General features: G+C 38.2%; 1 protein-coding gene across 3 annotated transcripts in view; it reads left to right on the top strand.

The window, feature by feature from the left end:
• The first annotated feature begins 1,217 nt into the window (after positions 1-1,217).
• The window catches only part of LSAMP (limbic system associated membrane protein), a 654,255-nt gene continuing 639,622 nt past the window's right edge, over positions 1,218-15,850 (top strand). For 2 of the 3 annotated variants that reach the window (XM_068546711.1, XM_068546712.1), the window contains exon 1: positions 1,218-1,838. In XM_068546711.1, the coding sequence (XP_068402812.1) occupies positions 1,684-1,838 (155 nt within the window). In that variant the 5' untranslated portion in view covers positions 1,218-1,683. The remainder of the gene's footprint in view (positions 1,839-15,850) is intronic. The other variant, XM_068546713.1, reaches the window with a different exon arrangement.

The raw sequence follows: 15,850 nt of genomic DNA on the forward strand, positions 1-15,850 counted from the left end.
GTGAATGCCTTAACTATTCCAATAAATAAACTTAAAGGAAACAAAAAGTTTTGGGTTGGTCCATTCCCATCTTTTATGCTCAGCATGGGTTCTGAGGGAGATGTCTAATAGTTTGGGGCTCTCACATGAGTGACTAACACTGTAGGCCCCTGATGGCCCTTATCACTTGGATTGACTCATGGAGTAGAAGGAATGACAAATGATGGTAACCTGTCTTCCATTCACTGGAGTGCTGTATGCAGCCTTAGTGTCACCCTGTAAGTGACAAGCTTTCTGATATACGAATCTTCTTCCTTGCATATGGACATTTTGAGAAGCAAGTGTCAGTAAAAATTTGGGAAGCAACAGCAACGTGCCATTGAAACAATAATCCTTAATGCCATTCCTCATGTGTGGGACTGAATAAGGGTTTCCTGGAGAGTGAAGTTGATTTAGGGATCAGGGATCAGCTGCTGAGTCTGGCACTTGGAAAAGACAAACCAAGCATTCACACTCCAGACCACTCAATACCAGCATTGTGTCCAATCCATCTTTCATAAGGGGGCTCCAAGAGGGGGAGGGGATGAAGGAAGGAGAGAAAATAAACGTTATTAATCCTGTGAAAGAGAGAGGAAAGAATGAACAAGATGTGGGTATGAAAAGACAGTTGGAGGAATATTTAGTTTTGAAATCGACTTTGGCTTTTAATCTTAGACTCCACTGTCAAGTTTCTTCTGTTTTGCATTCCTCATCCCATCTTTCAGCACTGGTCCCCCTCCACCCCTCAAGGCTTTCCTGGCCTTCTCTGTTTCACTCCCTCCATCTGTCAAGGTTTGCCTTCTCTTGGCGTTCTCTTCTTTTCTCCCTTTTCCTTCTTTCTCACTCTTTGCTTCTCCCTCCCTGGACTCTTTCTCCTGTTCTTTTATAGCTTGAGTCCCTCTCCTTTTCCCCTTTCTCTTGTACGGTACCTCCAAGCTCCATTCCCTCTTCTTAAGTAAATCAGCCAGGCCTCAGATGGAGCTGTTGTCCTGACAACCTAAAGGCGCATCAGGCTTTCACTGAGGCTGGCGGCTGCTGAAGGGGGCAGTTGTGGAAAGCGAGGGGCCACGCTGAGGGGAGGGCAGAGGGGATGACTCGGAGGGGCTGTTGGAATCCGCGGGGGTCGGGGGAGGTGCCAAGCGGAGGGAGGGAGGGAGGGACTGCAGGGAGAAACAGGAAGGGGAGGAGGGGGAGGGAGACTCTGGGCTGCTGCCGCTGCTGTGTGGGTTTCTTTACACTCGCTGGCAGGCTGGGTGCCGGCTCCCTCGCCCACCGGGAAAGTGGGTTACGGAGGCAAGAGGCTCAGCTCAGACGCTGGCAAAGGAGCATCCAGCCACAGAGAGACCAGAAAACACCTCCTCTTTGGCCGTCTTCTCTTCATCTTTTCTAGAGGGTTTTATATTTTGTACTCTCTCCTTTCAAATTTTGTTTCTTTGACTTTTCCCCACCTCTGCTCGGGTTTTTGAGGGCTTTGTTGAGTCTTAGAGGCAAAAGAGACTGAGCGAGGGAAAGAGAGAGGCAAAGTGGAAAGGACCACAAATTGGCAAAGCCCGTTACGCCTTTGCCGTGGATGAAAGCCCTCCGTTTGTAAAGCCCTCTCGGCGAGCAGCGGACACACGCACATTCTCCAGAGCAGCCCGCGACCCGCACCTCGGCGTGGCCACCATGGGCGCCAGAGTTCAGCCTGATCGGAAACAGTTGCCGCTGGTCCTACTGAGATTGCTCTGCCTTCTTCCCACAGGACTGCCCGTTCGCAGCGTGGATTTTAACCGAGGCACCGACAACATCACCGTGAGGCAGGGGGACACGGCCATCCTCAGGTAGGGCTTTCGGGCAACTTTTCTGTGGCGCTTAAGAGTGTGTGTGTGTGTTCTGCTTGAACTCCAGCCCCTGATGCTGCAGGCTTGTGGGGTGTGTGTGTGTGTGTGCGCCTTTTACAGACTGGTCGAGGTATCTGCCAACAAATTTCAAGGGGATTCTGGTCCCTGTCAAGGATCAGCAGGGTTGGTTAAATGTTGTTTAGTTCCTAGGATCTTGTTTCTCTTGCCGAGAACGTCTAATTTCATCTATGGTATTAGTGACATTTGGGCAGTATTTTTTTTCTTTTGTGATTGCAGATGCTTTGTACTTAAGAGTTTTGTTGGGGTTCCTTAACTGAGAAAGAAGAGTTGTTGAATTATGGCTCTCAGAGAGTGGTACACAGTATTGCATTCTCCGTGGTGTATGTGTGTATGTACGTGTGGATACGTACAAAAAGGCTCTCGCTCTGCCCCAGCAATAGTTTGGATAGGAGACTTTCGGTAAGGATCTTCTAATTGACATGGAGGGCAATCAATCAATCTTAGAACTTTGGTTGATTACTGAGCCTTTTCTGGAATGTGGATAGAAATCAACACAAGAATGAACAGAAGGGAAAAAAAACAAAAGGAACTTGCCAAATTGCTAATACTTAAGAATAGGAGTGTTAAGCACAGAGGTTAGGAAAGAATTAACCTGGCATTGAATGGATATTTCAAATTGATTATTGACCTCAACGTCTTATCTCTATGCAGCTCTGCCAAACTCTGAAATATAATTTGGGACTGAAATTTGGAAAGGGAAGAGTCCCAAGTCCTTGGAGTTTGACCCCTATAAGGGACAGTGAGCTGGAGAAACTCAGATGGAACCTAGCCATAATTCTGTTTCTAAAGAGCTCCTAGCCTGTTTTCCTGTGTTTCTTTTCTCTCTTTCCCCTCTCCATCCACTGCATATACTCCTTGTCCTTTTTTATAGCTTTCCTTGAATTTCTATCAGATACTAAAAATAAATAAATAAATAAATGAATGAATAATGAAAGAAAATGTTCTCCTTGGAGATCTTTTAAAATCTCATTTCATCCAAATAAAATGACCTAGTGTCAGTCTGTCTATCTGGCTAATATTGTTTGTTGTGGCAATAAAAAGCAGTATCTGATAGAAAAGAAGCATCTAATCTGTGTGCAAGGAGCTGATAGTGCATAAACCCTGGGGCATCGGGGAGCAGTTCTATAGCAGAGCTGCCTACAGCAGCAAAGTTTTCTTTCCTTTTCTCAGAAATAAATTTGGTTGGCTGTCACAGTGTCCTGCTTTGGGATCTCTTGCCTTGTTAGAGAGGGATGTGTGGGTTGTGTGTTGTGGTGTGTGTATGTTGCTGCGGAGTATAAAAACTAAGAAAATCCTAATGTGTAAGTGCTCCTGTCTTCATTTCCTGAGCATTGCATGATTATGAATCCCAAAGATCCTACTATCCAAAGCATATTTTCCCTTCTAGCGCTCTCCAGCCCTGTGAAACCTGCATGTGTGATTTATCCACATGGAGTAATAAGATTTATAGAGTAATTTGTCTGTTTGCAAAGGGATTTGGACATGGTGCAGAAAATATTTTCGCAAACACATAAGCATGTCATATCAACTGCTAGCATTCATATTCCCTAACATCATTAACCCTTTACAAGTGAAGCACTCTATATAAATTTATGCTGTTCTTAGAAAGATTTGTTTTCATTGATTATAAGAATGAATATGGGAAAAGTGAATACTCTGGGTGTATAAGTTTTTATGTTAATGTCCATGAACTTTGTAAGGTCTTTCTAAGTCAGCATCACCTATATCTTAAGCTATAGTTATCAAAGAGTTAGATAAGCATGTAAATGTTAATTTAGAAGAAAGAAAGTATTCTTATATTTTCGTACATTGTATGCATACAACTCTATGTCTATGAGAGGCAGTCTTACTACATAAATATCTATAAATGATATATACGTGCTTCTGTGTGTCTATGGCTCAAAAGAAATGGAGTTTTTAAGCATTACACTTTAGTAGACATTGCAGTATGGAAATGGGGTGGGTAGTGAGCACAGAGAATAAATATAGAAGCAGTTGTTCCCTGGGAAAGAGAAGATAGACAAACAGAGCATGCAGAGAAGTCACCTGTGAGAGTCCATTGCTTTCCCAGACCTCACCTAATGTGCCCTCTTTTTTATTTCCTTTGCCTTGGACAAGGCTTTATTTCTGGGTTGGTGGAGCTCTAGCAGAAGTAACTATGGAGAGAGTTCCCTTTGTTTTCATAGCTGACCTTCTTCTCAATCTCTTTAACTGAGTCCAGTAAGCTTTGTGGGTCAGTTTGCTGGTGAAGATTGGCACTCTTGCTTTCTGTTTACAAGTCTAGCCTGGGAAAAGCCTTGCTTCCACTTTATTTTTGACATTTTACTGGGAGCATGAGCTTCCAGGGGAGGAGAGGAAGGAGAACTTGATTCGTTGGAAGCCACAGTAGATGTTTGGCACTGAGAAAGTGAAATGGCAAGGGGAAAAAAAGTCCTGTCTCAGTGAGTCTGTGGCCCTGAATGATCTGAAATGGCAACAGGAAAGAAGGGAGGTTTGTAATTCTGGTGGTTCAGTGACAGGAGCTTGGCTGACTGTCCCCAAAACATTTACCTTTACTGCCTTACTTCCATGAAACAAGTGTTTTGTGGGGGGAACTGATACTTACTTTTGTATAATTATGATCTTTGATGTAAATGTGCATCTTGATAGGACAGTATATACTAGTCTTGGGGTCTTGCTCTGTGATTTCTATCTTTTGGAAAAAAGAAAAGAAAGACTCTAGAATGAAGGTGATAAAACTAGGTGGAAAGAAAGATAATCTCATGTATACCAACCTAACCCTGTTGTTTCCCAGAAGGGATTCTAGATCTTTATGAGCGCCTTTATGAGATCCTTTAAGAGTTAAAGGAAACCACAGTACCATCTTCCATCTCAAAGGCAAAGGATCAAAGTGTGATTCACAGACCAGTGGCAGCAGCAGCAGCGCCTGGAGTGCCTTCCTAAATCCTACTGAACCAGAATCTTCATTTCCATTTGTTTGCACAGTAAAGTATGAGACACAGTTACCCACAGGACTTTACTTGTGCGGAAGTCTCAGTTGCTTTTCTGAACGGAGCCCACCTGCCTCACTGCCACCCCCCCACAAGTGTAGGAGTTCATCAATTACTGGATAAGTTTCTAGCCCTGGTCCTTCCAACCCTCTATCCTTGTACCCAGGCTCCCATAGGGATTCACTTCCTGGTTAATCTTGACGGCTTGAAACCATGTAACTCTTTTGATAAATTAAGGGAAAAGTGAAAATAGTGTTCCAGTCTGACCTTTAAAATTTCATTTTTCATAGTCCCACTAACTATATTTTCAATATTAGCAGCATACGTCTGGAAAGATCATTATAAAATAATTAATCCCAATAAATCTGCTCATACGGTAACTCTAAAAATTACATATACCTGCATATCTGGACATATTGCATAACTGCATATGTGGTAAAATCAGAGGGTCCACACTAGTGTTGTGACTTTAAATATTTAAAATTGGGGGCATTGAAATTGCATTTATTTCACAATTCTGACCCTATTTGATGTTTTCAGATATTATAATACCTTTTATGGTGATAACATTTTTCCCATTTAAATGTAAATGTACCTAATAAGTGTTAGGTATAAGAAACTAAGTACCTAAGTTTAAAATAGTTAAATTTTTAGTTTTTCAAAATCTTTGGTCTTTTATTTCCTTGTTTGTTTCTTCAGTAGGAGAAAAAGCAAAAACATTAAAAAGATGTGATTATTTGACAGTAAAATGTAAAAATTTTGTGCAACTTTTAAGAGAAAAATGGCTTCTCTTCTTTAAAGTATCTGGCACGCCTACTTTCACAAAGAAACTGTCAACAATCAAACAAACTCCTGACACAGTATGTGATTTTTCTACCACTTATAATTATTCATTATTTGAAAACAAACTTTATGGGCATGGGTCTATAGGGAGAGTTTGAGACAATTATGAAGTTTTCTTTTTCTGTAGCTAACTCACTAAAGGTAATCAAAATGTATAGGTTATTACTGATACTTTAAGGACTGTTCATTGCCCATTAAGTCCTGTATCAAATATACTTGGTAAATAATGGAATAAAGTGTACTATATCTTGTCTAAGAATATGGCAGATTATATACATTTTTAAAAGGATGTTTATGCACTTATGTCACTTGCTGTTCATTTATGTCCTGAGGAACACAGCAGACAAATCTCATGTGACAAATACAAACTGTGGTAATTTGTGTTTCTATAAGTATGAAACACATACATATAGCACATGTTAAGGTGATTGTTCTAGGTAATTTGACTTTGAATGAATTATTTTTAGAATTGTGGAGTGAACAACCAAAAATGACTGACTCATCCACTAAATCAGTTGGTGAGGGTTAAACATTTGTGTTTCTTGAGGCTGGTTCCACATAACAGCAAACTCAGGCAGAAGAAGGATTAGTGCATTTTGCTGTAGTCTTTGGGAGCTCCAAGTACAAGTGTCTGTGACTCACCTGGTAGGAGGTTGCCTGAATGTGTGCTGGTCCCCCTCACTGTCATCACCTGAGCCCAAGAGAGCCTGCCCTTTCAGGCCACAGCTTTTGGCCATTGGCCCTGTTCTCCTTTGAATATCCTGCCTGTTACTTTGTACAACTCAGAAGAGCTAGGCTCTAATTTTGGATCTATCCTTGAATGCTACATGACTTTGAGAATGTCTCTTAAGTATTTTGAACTTCAGTTTCATTTAAAAAATGATGAAATTACCTATTTTAGTTACTCTATGGGATTGTTTTAAAGAGCCCACAAGAGGTTAAAGTAGTTCACTTTGGTGGATTATAAACTGCTACATAAAGCATAAAGTGTTAGTGGTTTTTCAACTACATGTAGCCAGTTGTTTAGACTTTAGGGAGCTCTTTTTTTTTAGACCAGAGTTTCTCAAACTTGAAGGTGTATCCATATTACCTTGAGTGCTCATGAAAACGAAGATTACCTGGCCCCCACCTTCAGAGTTTCTGATTCAGTTCTCTGGTAGGGGCTGAAGTCTACATTTGTAACAAGTTCTCAGATGATGCTGATGCTGCAGCACCGGGCCACAGTTGGAGAACCACCGACTCTCGCTGCTACAAGTGTGTTCTGTAGATGAGCATCTTCAGTATCATATAGTCACTTGCTAAATTCCAAAATCTCAGGGCCTATTCCAGACCTACAAAATCAGAATCTGCATTTTAACAAGATCCCAAGTGATTCATAAGCACATTAAAGTTGGAGAAATGCTGCTGTAGAGAGTTCACAACCATGGCTGCATGTTATACTCTACTGGAGGCCTTTTAAAAAACAATGAAGCCACATTTTCCCTACTCTCAGAAATTCTGATTGAATTAGTTTGGGGTGGGGCTTGGACATAGGTATTTAAAAAACGATTCTGATATGTACACCGAGTTGAGAACTGCTGCTTTACTGGTTGAAAAATCTCTTTTACAAACCATGTTCAGGGCAGCACTTACTAGATGTGTAGTAAAAAATTATAGTCATGTGTGTGGTTTGGGAAGTATTTCAACAACAAAGATACGCAAATTCAGTTGAGAGAGAGGAAAGAGATCATCATAGATCCATTTCTTTACCACACAATCTCATCCCTACAATGTCATGGAAAATGGAGTGGATGTTAAAATAATCCATATTATTTTAATGTGGTTCCAATTTACATAATATCTCTTGAAATAGCATTAAAGCTTGACTTTTTAAATCCTGTTGTCTTGTGTTCACTCTTTCATTTATGTTAGGCAAGACACAAAAGATACAAAACAGTTTTAGATTTTCTTTTTAATGGGAGAAAAGAGACTATATTTAGTCAAGGAAAATGTCTTTGGTCTTATTCAAACAGGCTTACTTCTGTGTACTTATGTTGTCATATTTGCCACAAATATGATTTACAAAATATTAGCTAGATGTTTGTAGAATTCATTTCAACTCTACATGGTGATCAGTCTACATGAAACTAATAGACAAGTGTTTACGTCAAAGATAAAGGATTTTTATCAAGGGTATAAGTTCAGAATGTTCAACAAGTAGAGTCGTCCCATAGTATCTGTGGGAGATTGGTTCCAAGACCCCCCTCGATACCAAAATCTGCAGATGCTCAAGTCCCTTGTATAAAATGGCATAGTATTTCCATATAACATATGCACAAGCTCTAGTATACTTTAAATCATCTCTAGATTACTTATAATACCTAATATAATGTAAATGCTATGTAAATAGTTGTAAATAAAATGTAAATGCTATGTAAATAGTTGCCAGTGCTCTGGCAAATTCAAGCTTTGCTTTTTAGAACTTTCTGGAATTTTTCTTCCAAATATTTTCAATCTGCAGTTGGTTTGAATCCGTGGATGCAGAATCCATGGATACAGAGGGCGACTGTAGTCAGAAGACCAAGCTCTAAACATCTTGAAATAGTCTGATCTATTAAATGAGTAAAACTGACAGTTAGTTGGCCTACTATGCAAGCTATTTTTATGATCAAATGAGATACTATGTATCAAAGTGTTCTGTAAACTATAAAATGATATAAAATGTAAGCTCTTAATAAGATTATTATCATTATATTCACAGTAGGAAATAACTTTTATAAAATTAGAAAACAGTAAAATAAGCTTTTTATTTTTATTTCTATGGTTAAGTTTGGCCATTTGGTCTAAGATGGCCATTTCTTTTCAAGTCCTTTAAAGTCATATGTATCTTATAGTTGAGTTTGTTATCAGGAGTGCAGGATGAGTGAACACATTTTTATAGTCACCTGTAATCAAAACATAATCTCAAGTTAATGAGTGATTAACCTTCACTGAAGAAAACACTTTGCTTCAGAATTTGTTAATTACTATAGGGTAGATTTGTAGAAATTTAGAATAGGAAAGTCCTTGGAGATTAGGCAGTCTATCATCTCACTTTAAAGAGATGTAACTGAGAGGAGAAAAATTTAGTTGGTTGTCTAAAGATTCAAGTGACCATTTGAGAACTAGATTCATGTCTCCTATTTCTCATTTCAGAGATCTTTATTCCAAATAAAGAGCTGAAAATTATCTTCTTGGTTTTCATGTTATAACATGATACGCCTTTTTTTTTTTAATTGTAAGCTATTTTTAAAATTTCTTCCTCATGCTTTTATGTTTCCAAATTTTCTATGATGAATAAATATTATTTTTAAAGCAAAGAAAGGAAAGATAATGAAATATGAGTTAGCCAGTGGTCAATAAATATCTACTGATCATCTACTCAATGTCAGGCACTACGTCAATGACATTCAATGCAATAGGACTCTCTTCCTGAAACTCTTTTTTTTTTTTAACATCTTTATTGGAGTATAATTGCTTTACAGTGGTATGTTAGTTTCTGCTTGATAACAAAGTGAATCAGCTATACATATACATATATCCCCATATCTCTGCCCACTTGTGTCTCCCTCCCACCCTCCCTATCCCATCCCTCTAGGTGGTCACAAAGCACCGAGCTGATCTCCCTGTGCTATATGGGTGCTTCCCACTAACTATCTATTTTACATTTGGTAGTATATATAAATCCAGGCCAATCTCTCACTTCGTCCCAACTTACCCTTCCCCCTCCCTGTGTCCTCAAGTCCATTCTCTATGTCTGCATCTTTATTCCTGTCCTGCCCCTAGGTTCTTTAGAACCATTTTTTTTTTTTTTTTTTTTTGGATTCCATATGTATGTGTTAGCATACGGTATTTATTTTTCTCTTTCTGACTTACTTCACTCTGTCTGACAGTCTCTGGGTCCATCCACCTCACTACAAATAACTCAATTTTGTTTATTTTTATGGCTGAGTAATATTCCATTGTAAATATGTGCCACATCTTATTTATCCATTCGTCTGTCGATGGACACTTAGGTTGCTTCCATGTCCTGGCTATTGTAAATAGAGCTGCAATGAACATTGTGGTACATGACTCTTTTTGAATTATGGTTTTCTCAGGGTATATGTCCAGTAGTGGGATTGCTGGGTTATATGGTAGTTCTATTTTTAGTTTTTTAAGGAACCTCCATACTGTTCTCCATAGTGGCTTTATCAATTTACATTCCCACCAACAGTGCAAGTGGGTTCCCTTTTCTCCACACCCTCTCCAGCATTTACTGTTTGTAGAGTTTTTGATGATGGCCATTCTGACCGGTGTGAGATGATATCACATTGTGGTTTTGATTTGCATTTCTCTAATGATTAATGATGTTGAGCATTCTTTCATGTGTTTGTTGGCAATCTGTATATCTTCTTTGGAGAAATGTCTATTTAGATCTTCTGCCCATTTTTGGATTGGGTTTTTTTTTTTTTTTTTTTTTTGATATTGAGCTGCATGAGTTGCTTGTAAATTTTGGAGATTAATCCTTTGTCAGTTGCTTCATTTGCAAATATTTTCTCCCATTCTGAGGGTTGTCTTTTTGCCTTGTTTATGGTTTCCTTTGCTGTGCAGAAGCTTTTAAGTTTCAATAAGTCCTATTTGTTTATTTTTGTTTTTATTTCCATTTCTCTAGGAGGTCATGATATGCCATTTTTTACCCCCCCTAAAAAATTATGCTAGTCTCCTATAATTTGTCCCTCTTGGAGACCCTACTAGGATGGATGCAGTGAGGTTGTGGTCTCAGTTGGCAGGCTCTCCTTTGCACAGGCTCAAAGGGTTTTCTACCCATTGCAGACACTGTAGATTGTATCAAATTCTTTCAGGAAGGTAGAACTTTTTTTTCTAATTTGAACAAAAGTTACTTTGGGCTAAAATTGGGACTGATTGTGTTAAATTGGGAGGAACTGAAAATAGATCTAGACCTGTCTCTTGGGATGACAGAGACACTGCTGCAGGTGCCTGGGGAGTTTCTGGTGTGACATGCAGGACAAGGTCTCATGAAGCTTTCTTAGCAGGTGAGCGGCGGAGCCAAGGAAGGTACAACATGGTACACAAAGAAAAAGGGCAGAGCACAGTAAGGGGAAAATAACAGGTCAACAGCTTTTAGTGAGCCCCCCATGGAGGCAGGCAGTGTTACAGGGAGTTCTGTCAGCTCCTAGTAGAGACTCAGTCTCAAGACTGAGGCTCAGAGAAGAAACAGAGTCCTTGTCTTAAGGGCTGGCTTGAACAGGGCAGAGAACTCAGTAATAAGGGATATTCCTCAGACATATTACCAAGATAGGTAACTTGGTCAAGGAGTAAAAGAGAGGGATGTAGTCCCTACAACTGAAGCTCTGTGTCAAAGCTATGGTAACAAGGGGTGACATGGAGATGCATCTCAGAGTGCTGAGCCCCATCTTTTTAAACTCTTGCTGTATAAGTTCAGGATCATAAAACCTGGTCCAGCTTTGTGAGGTAAAGATGAAGACAAACGTCTGAAATGAAGTAGGAATTGACACTACTTAGACCTTCCAGATTCCAGGTAGTTGGCAGAACCATGGACCCGAGCTCACCTGACTATCCCAGACCTATTGTTTTCCAGTATCAGTGTAGAAATGTCACCAGATCCTTCAAAGGCTTCTCCTCATCTACAGCATAAAGGCAGAGCTCCTTAGCTTGGATAACTCTCCATGACCTGCTACCTCACTGTGTCCACTAATTCAGAACCACTTACAGTCGGCGCTCGTGAGCATGCTAGTGTGTGTGCACACACAATGCTGGTTCTTACCTTTCTTCATGATGCTCTCTCCGCCTGGAACCTCTTCCTCCTCTCCACCCCTCCCACCATACTTCTTTGCTAGGTTGCCTCTTTGCCGCTCTTTCAAGGCTCAAGGTTAGTTCTGGTGCTATCTAATTCAAGTAATCTTCCGTAATTTTCCCAAAGTGGGCTAAGTACCTTATTTATTATTGCCGATAGCGTCTCTGCATACCTCCCCTTCAGCTTAACTGAGATACAGTTGACAAATAAAATTTCATATACTTAAGGTGTACAGAAGGATGATTTGATATATGTATCAATTGTGAAATGATTACTAAAATCAAGCTAATTGACATATCCATCACCTCATATAGTTATCTTTGTGTGTGTGTGTGGTGAGAACACCCAAGATCAACTCTGCTAGCAAACTTCAAATATACAATACGACATTATTAACCATAGTCACCATGGTGTACTTTAGATCCCCAGAAATTACTCATCTTACGATTTAAAGTTTGTACCCTTTGACTAATATGTCCCCATTTCTGCCACCCCTCAAGCCCCTCACGGTCACCATTCTACTTTCTGCCTCTCTGACTTTGACTTTTTTAGATTCTGCATATAAATGAGATAATACAGAATTTATTTTTCTCTGTCTAGCTTATTTCACTTAGCATAATGTCCTCCAGGTTTATTCACATTGTCACAGATGGCAGGATTTTCTTCTTTTTTATAGCTGAATAATATTCCATTGTGTGTATATAGATATAGATATAGGTTTCCTACTTTCTTTATCCATTCATACATTAGTGAATGCTTAGGTTGTTTCCATATCTTGGCTATTTTGAATAATGCTGCAAAGAATACGGAAGTACAGGTATCTCTTTGAGATACTCATTCTGTTTCCTTCAAAAATATACCCAGAAGTGAGGTAACTGCAGTATATGCATACCTCAATGTAGCATTTACTACACTTAAAAATTATATTCACTTGTATCTTGCTTCAGATGTGCTATCAGCCCTTCAAAGGCAGGTGTTTCATCTACTTTACCTTTTCATTCCAGAATTTAGCTTAGTACCTACAAGTTCTCAGATAAATATTTGCTCACTGAATTGAACAGAGAGTGATAGTCATACTATAAATCAAGCAGAGCAGAAATTTATTTATAAAAGAGGAAATAAATTAGGAGACATGGATGAAGGAAGTTATGTTAGTGGTGAAATCAACCACCCCTGGAGTGATTGTGGATGTGTGGTTGAAGAAGACATAGTAGAATAAGAGATTGATTCTCTTCTGGTCATTAGTAGGGTGGATTAGGGGGTTTGGCTGGAAATGCTTTGAACATTCCCTGTTGCTGCTACTCTATTTGAGGATGGCTTTCTAGAGAAGGTCAAATAGGGTTTTTTTTAGGAGAATCCCAAAGCTTCAGTCACAGGGGCCCAGACAAATTATGCTCCTTCCTCTGGTAGATTAGTAGCTCTGACAGAGCTAAGAGTCACTCAGTGCTCCTGAAGTGAGGCATGTCCTCTGTCTGAAGAGTGAGCTCAGCCTCGCAGGGAGCTGTAAGAGAAGGGATATACTTTCCTGGAACTGCTGAGACTTTCTCCCTCTAGTGGTGGCTGTGGACTTTCAGGGGCTAAGTTGGGGATTTGGGAGCAAGATTGTTGTGCAACAGGTATATTCACCTCACCTGTTCTACTTCGTTGTGAAATGAGGCAAGGGGCAGATCACTCACATTCATTTGACTCAAAGTAATTATTCATACTGAACAATGATGCTTACCTGAGTTTTGCAGTGTAGGGTTCATTACTCACTCCTGGAGAAATTCCAACTTGAATGTACAATGGGCTTTGTAATAATCCCAAATTCCCTTTTGTGCGTCTTGCCATAATGCACAAGGGCGTTATTTGTATTCGGTCAGAGGGAAAATGCAACCCAGTTTCTCATACAATAATGCATTAATATTTATTCCTTTATAATTTTTGATGATGCATTTCTATATTGAATGTTTATATCTTGAAGTTATCTAAAGTTAGTAACATCCTTTCTCAAGTTGTGCTTTAGACATGCTACTGTTTGCCACACTACCTTTCTAGGAACAAAAGATAACAACGAAAGTGATGCAGTTCAGTACTAGCCAAAATACACGTGAAAATACTAAATGAGAAAAATAATTGGTTTCCTTATTTCTAATCTTTGTGTTTCTTCAGTCACACCTCGTTCTAGCATATCTACATCAGGGCTGTTTATTTTATGGGGTTTAAGCCACATACAGCTGCCAATTTGTGGCTGATCTTCATCTTGAGATAACCAAAGATTGCTGTCATCTTGTGTATGTTCGTGATGCAATTGCATGAGCATATCTTACGATCAGCATTTTCTGTTGCTGAATCATTAACTTAGCAGATGAATGGATTTTTCTTTGACTTTCTTTTTGACCTCTATTCTTCTGTGTATCTTTTGTGGCTCTAATCTGATGAACTAATATCTAATATCATCACCATGACAAGGAACTGCCTAAAGTCTATAGGATATTACTAGATTAGAGAAATTTCTAGATTGAACATCAAGAGATTTAGGCTTTAGTTCCACAAAACCTATTGTCTATAGAAAGTTGGGAATTATCCTCCATAGTTTCAACTCCAAAATTGTTATAATTCCTACTTGCCTATTAAACAAAGATGTTGGTCTGGTAAAGTGACATTACGTTTTTGAATATGGTTGAGTAAATCAGATGAAATGCATGATGTTATAAATGAGATGATATGCTCAAATTAAAAAAAATAATAAACTCCTACATTATCTTATAAATGTCATAGTTTAGGAAACAAAAATATTTTTGCATGAATGCCTTAATTCTTGTATAAAACTAAAACAATTCAAAATACAGTTCTTCTAAAAATAACAGTATTTATACAGAATCTGTTATGTGTAAACAATTTGTGTCACAAATGTACTTAATCTATATTGTATAGATTTTTATTTTATTTTTAATTTTTTCAGCATACATTTATAATTATATATAGAAAGTAAAAGCATACATGTGCCTTTTATATGTACATAAAATTTACATACACAAAATATAAATGTGAATATTATTGTGAACTTGGGTCATAGCACACTTTAATAGGAACCTAATTAATTTGATGCACTAATAATTGGGGAAGTTTATTTCAGAAAACCAAATTTTCCAGGTTTTCAGGGGTGTGGACAGATATAATATATAAGTATCACATGATGGCTTTCTTAATTGGTTTGGTTAATATGTTTATTTTTAAGTAATCATTATGCAACAGCCAAAATTATCTTGTAAGAGAAGTCAGACATAATATTTCTTGTTTCTATTATATCTTTGTTATCATATAGCCCCTAAAAAGTAAAACCTTATAACATTTTTTTCTACTTGTATTAAAGGATAGAAATTAATACTGTCTTAGCTAAATGCGAAATAACTTAAAAAATTAAAATCAATTCTTTGTGATCTCAGTTCCAGACTAAATTTCTATTTTCTTTCATTCTCAGTCACCAAAAGATCTAGTGATCTGTTAACTAGCATTCCTAGTGAAGATGAGAAACTGGCCACTGAAAGAAGAATAAGAATTTAAATTAAATTTCAATTTTTTATCAAGGAAAATTATCATAATTATGCTTTTATATCCTTTTCAATGTTAAAGACCCAAGGCATATGAAGAAATGATTAGAGTAATATAAACAAGTTCGGCTATAAGACTCATATGTATGAAACCTAGGTCACTAAAATAACTTGATAGCATGATTGTAGAAATACTATTACTAACATCTGAAAATCTGTAGAAAACAAAAACTGTTTCACAGTATTGGTGACATACAATATTGTCCTAGTTATAAGTAAAAGGGGAAAATAATATTAAATCAGCAACAACGACAACAAAAAAGTCTAAATGCTAGAATATTTTGAAAAGGAAGCAGTGATCACTGGGAGCCAACCTGCGTCCCCTGGGAACAAACTATAACATGGTCAATCAATTTCTTTAAAACAAATAAAATTCCATATTGGTAGATCAGGGAAATGCCATTCACTCTGAGTATCTGTGTTTTGACAGGTTTCTCCTGATAGACTTATGAACAGATTATGGGTCCATAATGAGCTAGATTTTTGTTTCAGTTGATTGAATAATCATGACAAAAGAACTGATTGATGGTAGTTGTCTTTGGCCATGTTCAATATTTGGATAAAAACATAGGGAGCAAACTTTCTACTATGTGTATGACACAAAGATAAAAGGATTTTCTTTGTTGACAGGATTATAAAGTGAAAATTGGTGCAAGCTATAGGGAGGCA

This window comes from Eschrichtius robustus, chromosome 6 (genome assembly GCF_028021215.1).
Source record: "Eschrichtius robustus isolate mEscRob2 chromosome 6, mEscRob2.pri, whole genome shotgun sequence".
Lineage (NCBI taxonomy): Eukaryota > Metazoa > Chordata > Mammalia > Artiodactyla > Eschrichtiidae > Eschrichtius > Eschrichtius robustus.